Source organism: Tenebrio molitor, chromosome 9 (genome assembly GCF_963966145.1).
Source record: "Tenebrio molitor chromosome 9, icTenMoli1.1, whole genome shotgun sequence".
Taxonomy (NCBI): domain Eukaryota; kingdom Metazoa; phylum Arthropoda; class Insecta; order Coleoptera; family Tenebrionidae; genus Tenebrio; species Tenebrio molitor.
Window position 1 is genome coordinate 10,525,930 of NC_091054.1, and position 14,640 is coordinate 10,540,569.

At 45.8% G+C, this 14,640-nt stretch overlaps 4 protein-coding genes across 7 annotated transcripts in view; 3 read left to right on the plus strand and 1 right to left on the minus strand.

The window, feature by feature from the left end:
* Ypel (Yippee-like) overlaps positions 1-760 on the plus strand; it is a 51,239-nt gene extending 50,479 nt beyond the window's left edge. For both annotated transcript variants that reach the window (XM_069058476.1, XM_069058477.1), the window contains one exon: positions 62-760. In XM_069058476.1, the coding sequence (XP_068914577.1) occupies positions 62-151 (90 nt within the window). In that variant the 3' untranslated portion in view covers positions 152-760. The remainder of the gene's footprint in view (positions 1-61) is intronic.
* PAN2 (PAN2-PAN3 deadenylation complex catalytic subunit PAN2) lies at positions 757-7,187 on the plus strand. 2 transcript variants are annotated; one of them, XM_069058459.1, is made up of 16 exons: positions 757-1,883; positions 1,932-2,093; positions 2,142-2,311; positions 2,357-2,477; positions 2,534-2,730; positions 3,069-3,298; positions 3,349-3,613; positions 3,670-3,766; positions 4,024-4,257; positions 4,307-4,555; positions 4,705-4,849; positions 5,094-5,389; positions 5,442-6,104; positions 6,153-6,598; positions 6,654-6,763; positions 6,814-7,187. In XM_069058459.1, exons 1-16 carry the CDS (start codon positions 1,863-1,865, stop codon positions 6,981-6,983), a joined length of 3,576 nt encoding a protein of 1,191 aa, XP_068914560.1. In that variant the 5' UTR covers positions 757-1,862; the 3' UTR covers positions 6,984-7,187. The 2 variants fall into 2 exon arrangements, with proteins under 2 accessions (XP_068914560.1, XP_068914561.1); XM_069058460.1 differs by having other exon boundaries at positions 3,078-3,298.
* Positions 7,188-7,191: 4 nt separating this feature from the next.
* On the minus strand, positions 7,192-10,113 carry LOC138138496 (uncharacterized). The gene is made up of 2 exons (XM_069058475.1): positions 9,167-10,113; positions 7,192-7,563 (listed from the first exon to the last, which is right to left on the minus strand). Exons 1-2 carry the CDS (start codon positions 9,765-9,767, stop codon positions 7,316-7,318), a joined length of 849 nt encoding a protein of 282 aa, XP_068914576.1. The 5' UTR covers positions 9,768-10,113; the 3' UTR covers positions 7,192-7,315.
* The window catches only part of Samuel (SAM-motif ubiquitously expressed punctatedly localized protein), an 86,070-nt gene continuing 81,542 nt past the window's right edge, over positions 10,113-14,640 (plus strand). The window contains exon 1 of one of the 2 annotated variants that reach the window (XM_069058466.1): positions 10,113-10,249. The gene's annotated coding sequence lies outside the window, so the exon portion shown is untranslated. The remainder of the gene's footprint in view (positions 10,250-14,640) is intronic. The other variant, XM_069058462.1, reaches the window with a different exon arrangement.

Genomic DNA, 14,640 nt, shown 5'->3' on the forward strand with positions numbered 1-14,640 from the left:
TTCGCCGCCCCCACGTGTTCGTTATTTTCGGCCTCTCATTTTGGATTTTTCTCTGTTGAAGGAACACGCTTTCGAGTCCAGCCAGAAATACAAAGAAGGCAAATTCATCATCGAACTAGCACATATGATCAAAGAAAACGGATGGGACTGACCCTTCTGAAGCAGCGGACCCGACTCAAAATGAACGTTACGCAAACAAACAAAGGACTGTCACGAAATAATTTCTGTTTCCTCGACTGGACCTAGATTTGTTGTTTCTGTGTTTATTCCGGACGATTTTTATACAAAAAAAAACCTAAACAAACAAAAATGTAACTGACAAGTCTTGATTTGTAAGAATCGCGCGTCTCTTGGTTTACTCTATCCACCACGCCTTTGCGCCAAACAAAACAATGTTAATCGAAGAGAGAAGGTTTTCGTATCGCCGGAGGAGTAGCTTAATCGATGTCAATTCTGGGTGTGAATGAATGGGCGGGATGGCAGACGAGGATGCACCGGGCACTCGAACAAACCTCACGCTGATTTCTGCTGGACCTCGAGAGAGGAGCGCTAAACCTACCTTAACCTTCTTCTTCACGCGACAATTCAGCTCTTTGAAAGCATTCTGTGGTAGATGAACTGTGTCTGTGGTAATGAATCTGTGGTAACGAATGATGATGTGCTCCAACGCGGCACCGTGCACTGCTGTCATTCATCTGGGACTTTCTCGGCACGGCGGTCTCGTATTTCTTCGCCGGTTTCTACGAAAGACGACCGATAGCCAGTGCATATTTAGAAGTAATTTATTTATATAATTCGTGTATCACATGGTTTTCCGACCGTAACTAGAGTTAAGGCGTGTTCGTTCATCATTTGTCCTCTACGTTGTTCGACTTTCCCGAGCAGGCGACAAACTTGTAGGCACCAAATTCGATTGCTTGGATGATGATGTTCCTGTTTCTCGAGACGATGCTCATTGAAGTTGATCTCAATAACGTAACGCGACCTACAATTTTGGTTAAACTGCTCATTCTAAATCTACGATAACCACAATAGACAACAAAAATAGAAATTAGTTTGTAATACAATGTAATACTACACATATTTTTCTATTCATAATATTTACCCATGTAACCATCAAGTTTTACGTTTGCCCAAACAGACACACTTGACTTGTACACGAGGAACTTTCAAAGATCCTCGAATGATCTTTGAACGCTCCAGTCATTATCGATTATTTGTGATAGTTTCTTTGTGATATATTTTTTTCATGTTGGAGAACTGCCCCCTTTAGTTTGTTTTTTTCTTATTCTATTCTACCCTATTGTATCCCCTTTCATTTTCTTCTGAGGCAAATCTCCACCATTTTCTTAAGTTTAGTGTGACTCTAGTTACTTTTTAATCGAAAACCAAATAGTTGTAAGGTCACGCGGCAATCTCACGTTTCATTCATACTGCCAGTAGCATTAGTGGTGTCATTTATGTCATATATTTATGGTAAACATAATCTTTTGTATTGTTTTTAGATTAGTTATACATTTTTTTAAGTTAATAAGCCATCATTTTACTGTGGGCTCTATTTATTTAACTGGGTTATGAAAGATTGTTTTTTTTTTTGTGACTCATGCGAAATTTACATAAATAAACGTAAATAACCATCGTTGGTTCTTTTCCGCCCCCGAAACCACCCCCAAGCTCCCAATTCCACAAAATCAGACTTGGGGGAATTCGGGTCGCTCGATTGGCACGGCCAAATTCCCCAAATTCAATCTGTCATTTACTAAGTCCCGTTTGAAATGTACAAAGTAATTTTTAAGTTAATATGTAGCACAAACATTCGCAAACCAGTTGTTTTTAATTAGTCTTTTTATTTTTACACGAGCATGTTTTTCGACCAGAGCGGAGTGAGTGGTTTGCGATTTTGAGGTTATGTGGTCACGGCGATGTTTCAGCTTGCGGTGGCGGCGCCGCCCCCCGACGTCCCCGAACTGATGGGCATGCAGTCCGAGTACGTGCAGACGCAATGCATTCTGGCAGACGGGGGCGACAGGTTCAGCGTGAGCGCGCTCGCCTTCGACCGATACGAGGAGCTGCTCTGGATGGGCAACCAAGGCGTAAGTGGACACCGGTGCGACGCCCTTTTTACAGTCCACCCGTTCTAGGGCCACGTCACGTCGTACTACACTGGCGCCATGCAGAAGTACACCTCGTTCCAGATACACGCCAACGAGGACGTCAGACAGGTACTTACGATAAACGAGGGGATCTTGGGACTGACGGCCAGTAGTTTAAGATACCAAATCAGGAGAGGCATCCCGGTGTTCACGCACACGTAAGTAGCCGAGTCGTGTGAGGCGTCGCTCAAATTTTATTCTAGCTCTGCCAACATGTATGAGATGCAGTGTATGCTGCAAGTGGGGGCCACGAGGCTTCTCATGGGGGGGCATCACGGGAAACTGATCGATTTCAACGTCGATTTGTGCAAAGAGATGCAAGTCGTGAGTGAGAACGCATAAAAGTTGGGCGGGGGAAGCATAACCTCACAAAATTTTAGCTCGATGTGGGGGAGCCAGGCTGCGTGATGTTGAGACCTCACAGCAGGTTCGTCTGCGCGGGGAATCCCTTAGGAAGGATTGACTTGAGGGATCCCAACAGTTTGAACACCGAACACACACTGGAGACGCACAGCGGCAGCTTGAGCGATTTTGACGTCCAGGGGAATCTTCTCGTCACTTGCGGCTTCAGCAACAGGTAAAGTACCCGATCGGTGCGACGAATTTCGCCACGAACGCACAACATATTTTTTCCTGATTTTTCTTCAACACAACTAGCAAGTGAACCACCATCTCTCTAATTGTACAAAAAGTAAAAGAAAAGCAACGGTTTTCTACGGTTTATTTTAAAATTCACCCGTCGAGAGAGGTTATGTTGATGGAATTGCAGGTTATGTTTGACAACATGCAGTTCAGTATTTTGCCACCAGAGGTACTCCTGATCTGTCACTTTTCCAAAATCTAGCTTAAATATGAACACCAAAAGAGATTTTTATTTCGTTTCCGGATTATCTCCTTTGAATTGCATCGATGAAGACATTCCAGGCACGGCAACTTGACCGTCGACCGCTTCTTGATGGTGTACGACTTGCGGATGATGAGAGCCGTGACTCCCATCCAGACAGTCCTGGACCCCCTCTACCTGCGATTCCTTCCGTCGGTCTCGTCCAGACTGGCGGTGGTGTCGGCTCTCGGCCACGCTCAAATCCTTGACACCGTCGCCTTCGTCGAGCCGAGACTGTGCCTGATGCAGATGGACAGTCCTGGTGGGTGGTCGTCGTCGCCGTCGACCCTTGACCGCGTAGATTTCTTGCAGCGATGTGTCTGACGTTCGACATCAGCGCCACCAGCCAGGCTCTAGCCTTCGGGGACAGCAACGGGTCCATCCACCTCTTCTCGTCGACACCGCAGCCGCTGTTCAACACTTACTCGAGGATGACGGAGCACGGGGACCCCCTGGTGACTTACCCGAGCTTCGCGATCGACGACTACGACACTCCGCTCTCGGTGATTCCCATGGCGATCAACCACGACGGACTATCGTCGGAGTGGCCGGAGCACCTCGCCAAGAAGTGCTACAGGTGAGGGCGTCACGAATGGTCGGCGCCGCGGGTGTCTGACTTGTGTGCGTTTGCAGACGTCCGGTGGGCGTCGACTCCGAAGTGGTGCGCACCATGAAGATGAAGGGCCCCATCGGCTACGCCCCCAACCCGCGCACCTCCAGGAGAAACCAAGTGAGGCCCGATAAGTTACCGACAGTTTATTTTTATTGAACCGAATTTTATTTATTCTCTAGTCAGCGTAACGACTCGATTACTGGCACAGAATCTGCCTGTTTATTTCTTGTGTTATATATTTCCGGCGAGAGTCCGTTTGTTTTGTGATATTTGAAGCTAAGCAATAAACCTTTAAGTTTGTCAGAGGAGGTTTTCATTAGTCCCTCCCTTCGACGAGACTCTGCGCCGCAGAAATGCAGTTTTTCTCTTCGCAGGTGATGTACGAGATCGACAACAACAAAGTGCGCAGCCAGACGAAGCACGACGGTCGCAACTCGAAGCTCGACGAGTCCGACGGCTTCATAGCCATCCCGAAGAGGTACAGGAAGATCGACGTCAAGTACAACAAGCTTGGCACTGACGAGTGCCAGTTCGACCAGTTCAACAAGACGGTGCACACGGGGTTGGAGGCCACGCTGCCCAACGCCTACTGCAACGCCATGATACAAGTATGTCGCCTCTCCGCCGTCCTCTCCCCGAATAAAATTCTTTCCCGAGGTGCTGTACTACATCGAGCCCGTCAGAGCCACTCTGCTGTCGCACCTGTGCAACAAAGAGTTCTGCTTGTCGTGCGAGTTGGGCTTCCTCTTCCACATGCTGAAGACGTCGTCGAACAACTCGCCCTGCCAACCGGCGAACTTCTTGCGGGCGTTCCGGACCATCCCCGAAGCTTCCGCTCTCAGCCTGGTGTACAGCGATCTTCCATCCGATCAGAAGGCGAAGGTCAACTTGGGCGCCCTCATTCAGGTACTAGAGTCGTCTCGACCGGCGAACAGTCGCAACGGTCGCTCCCCACGACAACCCGGAAGCTCGGCTGGCTTCCGGGAGGTGTCGGACGTTGCCAACTGTCGCCGGTGGATGTTGCACTGAAGCATCGTACTAGTCGATTTGTCCAGTCTTGGAACAGGTTCATAATACACCAGCTGCACGTGGAGCTCGCCGAGGCCAAGAAGAAGAACGCCGAGAGGAAGAGCAACAAGACGCCGTTCTCCTACAACGTGACCGACTTTCCGGCCATCGACGATCGCAAGAAGTGTTCAGGTGAGTTATGCAACCAGTTATACAATGCGAGTGACCTTGTGCGGAATAATAAATTCGTCTCGGGAGGTTTTTGTTGAGGCCGTGCTGAACAGAAGCCAGTCGATATTATTTTTATAAGCGAAGGACGCGCTCAAGTCTGGTGGAGCGTGTTGGTGATGTGATTTAATGGTATTTATCGGTCGGTGATTGTCAGTTGTGGTTGTATTGAGGGTTGCCATCTTACGAAAACATTTTTTGTTGTCAGCCTCGGAGGTGAACGCGAACATCGACCAAGAGAAGAAAGACAGCGAGAGCGAGATCATCCAGTTGGTGGGCGCGAAGCAGATGCAGAAGCACTCCTGCCTGAAGTGCAAGCTGGAGGTGAAGAAAGAGTCGATCCTCCTCGTGTGCAACTTGATCTACCCGACGAACGAGCCGGAGCGCGACGAGTGGAGCTTCTGCGACATCCTGGCCCGCTCGTTGCGCTCCCAGCAGACCACCCCCGCGTGGTGCGAGGAGTGCAAGAAGTTCTCGCCGACGCAGCAGACCAGGATCCTCCAGGTGAGTCGCGAAACAGGGAAAGCTTGACGGGGAGCATCGCCGCATGTTTCAGTCGTTGCCCAAGTTGCTGGCGATCAACACGGGCCTGCACAGCCCCCAGCACAAGCAGTTCTGGCAGAGCCAGATGGACAAGATCGTGGCGAAAGTGACGAACTCGGAGGCGGCGACGGTGGCGAGCGCGGTCCACGCGAACAGTCTCAGCTCGTCGAAGCCGTGCCGCTACGGCGACCACTGCTCGAGGCCGGGCTGCCGCTTCAGGCACAGCTTCGACAACGTGCCGCCCCCCGCCCCCGTGAACAACCCGTACTGCAGCAACAACTGGCTGCCCCACTCGATCTCGATAGCGCTGAACGACGGCGAGCTGGTCATCGAGAAGGTGCAAGGGGGCGGCGACGGGGCGTCGGAAGGCAGCGACAAGTCGGAGGATTACTGCAAGAAAATGTACGACCTGACGGCCGTGGTGTGCTACATCAACGACCCCTCTTCAAGCGAGAAGCGTAACGTGGTGGCTTTGATCAACGTACCTGATTCTTACGTGTCGGACGCGCAACGCGCGGACCACAGATGGTATCTTTTTAATGATTTTAGCATAGCGCCGGTGTCGGCGCAGGAGGCGGTCTGGTTCAGCCTTGACTGGAAGGTCCCCTGCATCCTGTACTACTCCACCAGGGAGATAGTGGAGTCGCAGTCGGGGATATCCCCGCCGATAACGAAGGTAAGCTCGCAGCGCCATCTGGCAGCACTCACTCGCGTCGTCCCCCAGGAGGTGTTCACCGAGGACGCGTGCATAGCGCGCAGCTGGGGCACTGGGGGCATCACGTTCACGCCGCTCACGGACAACGAGTTCCCGAAGAAGGCGGACCTGGTGGCGATGGACGCCGAGTTCGTCACGCTCAACCAAGAGGAAGCGGAGCTGCGCAGCGACGGCAAGATGTCGATGATCAAGCCGTCGCAGATGTCGGTGGCGCGCATAACGTGCATCCGGGGGTCGGGCCCTATGGAAGGGGTGCCCTTCATCGACGACTACATCTCCACCCAGGAGCAGGTCGTCGACTACCTGACCAAGTTCTCGGGGATCAAGCCGGGAGACTTGGACGCCAACTTCAGCTCCAAGCACCTGACCACGCTCAAGTCGACGTACACCAAGTTGCGCTTTCTGCAGGACAGTGGGGTCATCTTCGTGGGGCACGGCTTGAAGAACGACTTCAGGTGGGTGGGTTCGCGGGCGAGGCGAGGCGAGGCGAACTGAAGGGGTTGCTTTCAGGGTGATCAATCTGGTGGTGCCCCCCGAGCAAGTCGCCGACACCGTCCACCTGTTCCATCTGCCCCATCACAGGATGGTGTCGCTCAGATTCTTGGCGTGGCACTTCTTGGGTAGGTGGGCGTGCGGTGGGTGCGCGCACTAGTACTAACGATATTTTCAGGTGTCAAGATACAGTCGGAGACTCACGATTCCGTCGAAGACGCCAGAGCGGCGCTGCACTTGTACAAAAAGTACAAACAGTTGGAAGCTCAAAACAAAGTGGGCGAGGCCTTGGCCGAGCTGTACGACAGAGGGAAGCTCCTCAACTGGAAGGTCCCCGAGGACACGTAGTAATAACGCGACAGCCTTACAAAACCGATCATGATTTGTTGTAATTTTTTTATAAAGCCTTTATCATATGTCTATTTACAATTTTTAATGTGTTTCTTGTCTGATCCGTTTACGTCTTAATGAACCATTCCAAACTATCATTTATGCGCAAGGTGAAACGATACAGTGTAAATTATTTTTTCAAAATAAATTAATTTTATATGGGATGCTCGTTTCGTTCCCTTTAATAACAACCATAAAGCTTACAATAAAATATATGACATTGTAAACATTCCGTTACATAAATAAATTGTGCACGTGTGGTACGTTTTGATTATTTGCGACGAAGCGGCTCAGTGTCGGTGGACGAGTCGAGACCAGTGGCGGCGCTCCGGGGACTCGTTATCGATCGACACTCGCCGCGCGTCGATCGAGGCTTTCCTGGAGTCGACAGACATCGAACTCCTTCTGCTGTCGATGATGGAGAGTCGCCGACAATCGACGGAGGTGCGGCGAGAGTCTTGCAAGTAAGAGTTGCCGCAAAACTCGCTCGGGCCCGCCGGGAAGGAACATCGGCGGTACAGAGGGGGCGGTCTAAAACCTGTCGGAAAGCGTTATTCACACATGGGGGCGGTTAGAGACGCTCAAAGCGGGAGGGTGCGTGCGGAGACGAAGACGATGGCTTATAAGTGGGCTTCGGCGGGGGTTGTATCCAGATGGGGCGCCAAGAGGGCGCGCTTCCGGATCCGACTAAGACGAAGTGGAAAGGCAGAAAATGCCAAGAAGTAAACCATCGGCGCCCTAAATCACACAAATAACGAAGGAAAAGGGATGGATTGCGGCGTTATTTAATAATTCAACCGAGCGGAGAGGTTATGTTGAGCTGTCACCTGTCAAAATCTAACCTAAATTTGAAATCGAGTAAAGCTGTTGCGTCGAGTTTCGGAGATGAGGCGATTGAAATTAAAGCAAACTGTCTCAATTTTTTATTAACAGAAAATAAACGTTTTGTAGTAACTAACAGCTAACCTAGGTTAGTAACTAAAAAGATAATTTAACGTGTTAGTAGAGTACAGTGGGGAGCACGGAATTTCGCACACCAATTTGTATGTCATTAAAAAAAACTATCTAGTCTAAGCTTTATGGTCATTATAATCAATCATGATTGATATATATATCATGGATATATGTTATCATGACTGATGTTTCACCTAAACTGTCACGAAACTGCCGCCAGTATCTCATTTTAATAAAATTATGTCAGTGAAATGTCCAATGTGTGCGAAATTCCGTGCTCGCCACTGTACATTACTTTTCAAACAGATGGACAACTGGTAGCTCTATGGCACTATAGTTGCTTCCAACTACGCTGTGATATCCTTTTCGGAGTCTATACGTTGATCATAAATGAGAATAATCCAGAATTAGATGATTTTGAACGTGGAAAATGGCGTGTGAATTGTTGATAGCAAAATGCACAGTTGGCCACACTTGACAATCATAGTGAATTAGTCAAGTCTACAACAAATTTTCTTTTTTAACCGTTCGTCCCTGAGCTGATATGTATTCGTGGTAATTACTGCTAATGTGTCGTGTAAAGATAGTGGTTTGCGGCTTTAAGTGAAATAATTTTTTCTTTGCAAAATTGCGACATCGATAAAAATGTAGGTATTACTGGAACATATTTTTTGTGACATTTCTGCTTATCTCGGACATGAATTAGGTACCCAAACGTTCGTTTTTACGTATTCTGGAAGTGCTGGCACTTTGTACCATTTTTAGCACCCCGTTTCTCGTACTTTTATAATTTGTGGTGGCAGAACTGTTCAAATGATCAAAATTTATTGTGCAAATGGCCTACTACAAAAACACTGAAAAATGTGTCCACGCAATTCATTGTTTTGTCGTTGGGGGTGCTTTTGTACTGTCAAAATGACAGGATCTGTCAAAGCTGCCAAAGTGTCAAGTTGTGTTTAGAAAGACAATTTTTTTGGTGTGGTGAGATTTTGACAGTACGAGCTACCCAGATTGGGAAGTGTCGGGGCAGAAGAGACCTCGAGAGATTCGTTGAAAATATAACAAAACAAGTGCCGCCTCTAAGAACCCCCAAAACATTAACACTAAGGGGATGGTAAACACAACACAGACACCACCAAGTGCGCTACCTTAATCTAAACGCAAAGGTGGTCTCGACACCTTCCTACCCAGTTGTTTAATGGAGCCCCCGGTCTCCGGAATCTCCATGATGGACTCCCTCCGCACCAGCTCCTTCCGGTTGTGCTTGAGAACCGTGAGATCCGCCAGCGAACATTTGCGGCTCATGGGCGGCTTGGTCGTCTTCACCGTGGTCTGGCTCTTGGCCCTGTACAGCTCGACGAACGCCGCCCCAAGCGAGGTGAGCAGCAGCCCGGCCGCCACGCACCCCACGATGGTCCCCCTCGGCTCCCCCTTCGTGTCGTTCCTGGTCTGGGGCCGGGGCAGCTTGTGCTTCTCCAGGTCGTGGAAGTCCTCCGGGGTGCACTGCTCGCGGCGGACGACGAGGTCTTCGCACAGCTCCCGCAGGATCCCTCGGGGTTGGAACGGAGGGCACGACGGCTGTTCCACCGACGGCGCTCTTCTCCTCGCGGGGGCGGGCGGCTCGGGGACGGGCGGATCCGTGTAGTTCGCCGTCTGCGGGGCCGGCTCGCCGCCCCCTGACTTCAGCAGGGTGTAGTGGAGCAGGGGGTACACGAACACCAGCACGATGATGATCTTGAAGAACATCACTAGGTTGGCGGTCACATCGCTCTCTTCACTCATTTTCATCGCATTTCAGCTGTTCGTGATAAATAAACAGACGACAATCGATAGTCGGGGGCGGCGATCCTGCTCGCTCGTCGAGATTATTCCCGGAACTTTCAGATGGATTACTCAGTTCGGCGACTGGGGCGGCGCGCACGCGTCGCTTCGGCCCCCAAAACGCCGCGGATTAATCGAGCCCCTCGACGGTTAATCCGATCGGCGGCGGCGGCAGCGACGACTGTGCCGCCGACGGCGGACGCCGCCGTTTTGTATGGAGCGACTGCGAGCGGAGGTACGTAAATGGTGACCTTTACGCTTATGACACATTGATATCAAGCGTAACCGTTGATAAGGTGTGACCCCAGATAAGAAACGTGTTTCCTTCTTACCTGCAGTTTAACAAAGCGGTCGCGATAAACCGGCGCGTTTTAACAACTTTATTAGAATATCATTCGCGCAGTGCTGTTTCTCGCAGTGTCCAACTTCCAAACTCCGGTTCTCCGTTTGTAAGTATTTTGCGATGCGGAATTGACGTTTCGACGAAAAACGCCGACGAAATCCACCCAGATCGACTGAAAAACCTTCGCGACGACCCCGCGAAAATAAAGGAAGCCAGGAAAAGTTCCAAAAAAATACGGAAAAACTCATGCAATCTGGTTGCTGAGAGCAGGAATGGAAAATGTTTTTGGCGAGTGTGAAGTGCGATTTTACGGAAAATTTCATTTTGTGAATGCACCGTGAAATGTACCGTAGGATGCATTCGTCGTTCCGAGAATAGAGATTATTATTTCGCTGAATTTAAATAGACTACGGTGCAGTTTCAGTTTTAAGAGGCGATCTTATTTCGTCAATTCCAAATTGGCGTAGAAAATCCATTTTCTTCGTTGTCCTTTCCCCTGTGTTCGCATTTTCTTTCGCGAAGGTTCGCTTTCGCCGTTATCATGTTTGACATTATGTGAAATGTAAAAAGAAGGTTGTGACTCAATGTTGACGAAACTGGCAAACACTGTAAATTTGTATGTTGCTGTTTGTTGGTTTTGCTAAGAAAGGCCAGAGAGTGGTACTCTGCTTGTCCAGAATGCAGAGACCGGGGTCGCTTTTCACAATTTTTTCGACTGACTTGGAAGAAATCGAAATAAAATGATTTTAAAGTTTTAGAAAGGAAAAACACGTCCCGTAAAGAGGTTGTGCCAAAAGTGTACAATCTAACGAAACTTTTTTTTTTTTTCTATAGCAGATGTTAAAACGTATGCTTTTATCTATTCAAATCAAAAGGTCAAGTAGTATTTTACCTGCAAGGGTAGATAAAGTGCTACTTTAACAGCAAGGGTAGATAAAGTAATTAATTTTTTTTATTACCCTAACAAAGCTCGTATTACCGAGATTTTAAAATATAATTTATTTTTTTGTTCGACACTGTCAGAATTTGAGAAATTTCTCCTGTGTGAGTGGATTTTGGTAAATGTCATAATTTGTCAGAAAGAAACGTCAAGCTAATTTTAAAGATTTTAAGCGATTTCGAGCCTTCAAAGGGCTGGTCGAACAAAAAAACGTTGTATTCAACTCGTTCTTGTGTAAATTGGGCCTTTTTTGGCACTCGTGGGCCTTTAAAACGCTCGTTTCACTCGCGTTTTAAACTGGCCCACTCATGCCAAAAAAGCCCAATTTACACACGAACTCGTTAAATAAACTACTAATTTATTATACCTGAATCAGAATCCCTGTTTTTGACACTAAAATGCGTGCGAAAAAGGGCCCTTAAAACACTAAAGCTTTAAGGTCGCTTAGGTAACAACAAATTCACCTACATTTTGAACAATGATAAATAGACATTTTACACAATTTATGATAGCAACGAAACAACAATTAATGACACAGATTACTTCGGAAAATGTATTTCAATTTGCTTTTTTTTTGTTATAATTTTCAGATTTTAATGCAGGTATAATAAAAAATAGCGTATGACACACGTTTATAAGGGCCTTTAAAGCACTTGCGACGTTAAAAGCACTCCGCTACGCGGAGATAAAATATAATTTTATAGTCTTGTATAATAAATAACTATAATTTTGACTTTCATGCTTCGCGAAAATAATTTTTACTGCGGAACTTTTCTAAAAGTGTATTGTCCTTGTCGTTCTAAGCTATCTCCCCTTCAGGATCCCATATACTACAGTTTTCCAAGTGATTTTTATCATTTTGTAGGCAAGCTATGATCTTCTGTCGCTCTGCTTTTTTTCGTTTTCCAGAGCTGGTTTGTTTACAGGTCGAGGTAAAAAATTAGAATAACGTACTTACTATCGAATTCATGAAAAACTAGTAGGTACAGCAAAATTTGGCTGGAGTAAATTAGGCTACACGAAAATGTCAAATATAAACGTCTGTCATTATGACAGTTCGAATTTAGCAATGCTCAATCCAACGTCAAACGTATTTAGGCTATCTACTTGACATGTTGGACATTAGTAACTATTTAACATAAAGCACGTAGAAACGTTACACTACCACATTTTTAAAGAGTTGACAAAACAATGACGTTTGGCTGTAGAGCTTGTGCCAACTGTCATGATCGATGACCTTGACAAAAGCTGCGCGAAGGCGGAGCCCAATTTTGATAAGTGAAACGTAAAAACATTGGTCGTTTGGTTAGAATTTTCAGGGTGGCGGCAAATTTGCATTTTACACTGTCAAAAGACTTGGATTAGATTCCCCGACATTATCTAGGGACCTGTCGCTAACTAAATATCAACACAAAATTAGGTCACAACACAAATCTGTAAAGTAGAGTTAAGCCGGCCTGAGATATGTCATTTGGTGGGGGAAATTTGCGCGGACAAATCACTTAAATTACTCAAAAAACAGCTAAATGGAAACTTTTACTCGTTCACCGGTCACTGAAAAAATCAGCTGATTTTTAATCTGTTGAACACCCCTATTTTACGAAAGATGAACTCGTCCGACTGTTTTCCGTCTTCGCACACCCCCACCAAATGACATATCCCAGGCCGGCGTAACTCTATGACAAAATACAAAATGGTACCAATGTTTTTAATTCGAATAGTACAGCCGCTTCGGTACGCATTTTGGTTTCTGCGTCATCGATCATGAGCACGAGCTCTACTAGTTTTTCATGAATTCGATAGTACAAAACAGTAGCTAAATCACTGACTCTCTAAATAATACAAAAAAAAAAGGGAAAATGGAAGTTACGTGCAGATTATTTCGTTATTCATAGGTGTAGACAGGTTATGTTGACAACTAGAGAGGTTATCTTTATGACGGTAGGTGGTTCAGTGTTTTGCCACTAGAGGTGGACTTGATCTGTCACTTACTTCACTTGTCACACAAAGTCTAACCTAAATTTGGGTAAAATTTTTAAAAAGCTGCTATGTCCAAAATATGTAGTAAGTATGTAAATTGTGAAATTCTGCTTTTTCCGACTGTTTTTGACAGATACTTGGGAATATAATATAACTTTTCTTACGAAGGTTTCAAAAAGCGCCTTGTTGTGGTGTTCCAAAACTATCTTACTTTTAAGACGACTATAGTTTTCGATGTCCTTTTTGTTGTACGATAATAAGTTACGATCTTCTATCATTCTTTTATATTTTTAGAGGAAACAGGAAAATAGTCTTTCTTCCAGATCTGGTTTCTCTAGAGTGAACAAGTGACAGTGAAGTGTCAAAGTAAAGGGTGGAAAATGTAAGAGCACTAGCGCTTCTCTAAACAACATAAAAAATAAATGGAAACATTAAAAAATGTATGTACTATGGCGGACAATAAATTTAGGCCGGCAAATTTCTGACATTTCAAAAAAGTCAATGCAAGCGACCATTTATTGTCATTATGACTGATGTGTCAGTTTGTCAAACTGGAGGTTTTCAAGCTGTTTGGCGTTTCCTTTGCCCTTTTCGTAACTTACAGATCATGACCCACTAGCATAATTGATTTGTAGTAGTACTTCTCTCTGGTGCACGCTTCTTTTCCCAATTTTAACTTTGATTATTGCTGTCACGATGACAAGAATGACAAAAATCGAAAATAGGGTTAGTTGAACATAATGCCAGCTTCACATTTTGATGTCAATCCAATGACAGGCCGGCCTAAATTTATTGTCCGCCATAGTACATATAGTCTATTTTTTAATCAAAGAACCACAACACCGCAATTTACACCCAAAATAGAGCTGACAACATTGTACACTTTTGACATAGGGTGAAAAATCTCATCATATAAAAATTGAGGTTATTAGAGATATTAGGATCGCAGCATGTTAATAAAGTTAATAACAACTAATTTGAGAGTTTAATAAATATCTTACTTTGCGAGGCATTTTTAATAACACGTTCAAATTTTAGCTGCGAGTTTGCGTACTTTCAAGGACATTAAAAATGACAGACGTTGGCTGGTATAGCCAATAGATATCATTAAATTCTCTAAATTTAGTAAAATTTTATATTTACAAACCTAAATCAACAGGTCGTGGTTCTTTAATTAAAAAATAGACTTTATCTGTTTGGAGGGGTTATGTAGTTATGTTGACAAGCGTACAGGTTATGTTTAATTGTTTATGGTTGGTTTAGTGTTTTGCCACTAGAGGTATATTGAACACCAAGTTTAACCCGAATTTGGTAAATTCTAAAAAAGGTACGGTTGACTTCAAAAAAAACGGGAACTGTCAGAAAAAGTTCTGTCAAATTTTATTAAATTTTTATAGTTTGAAACGACCTTTTAGAATTTAGGTAAAAAAACTGCACTTATGTGTCAGAAATACTACTGTCAAACAGACACAAATTGACAAATTAAATTTCCAATTCACATTAGGTCAAATTTCATTTCCCGTTTTTTTTGAAGCCAACTGTAGTTGTGCTCAACATGTCGAAATTTTTGCAAATAA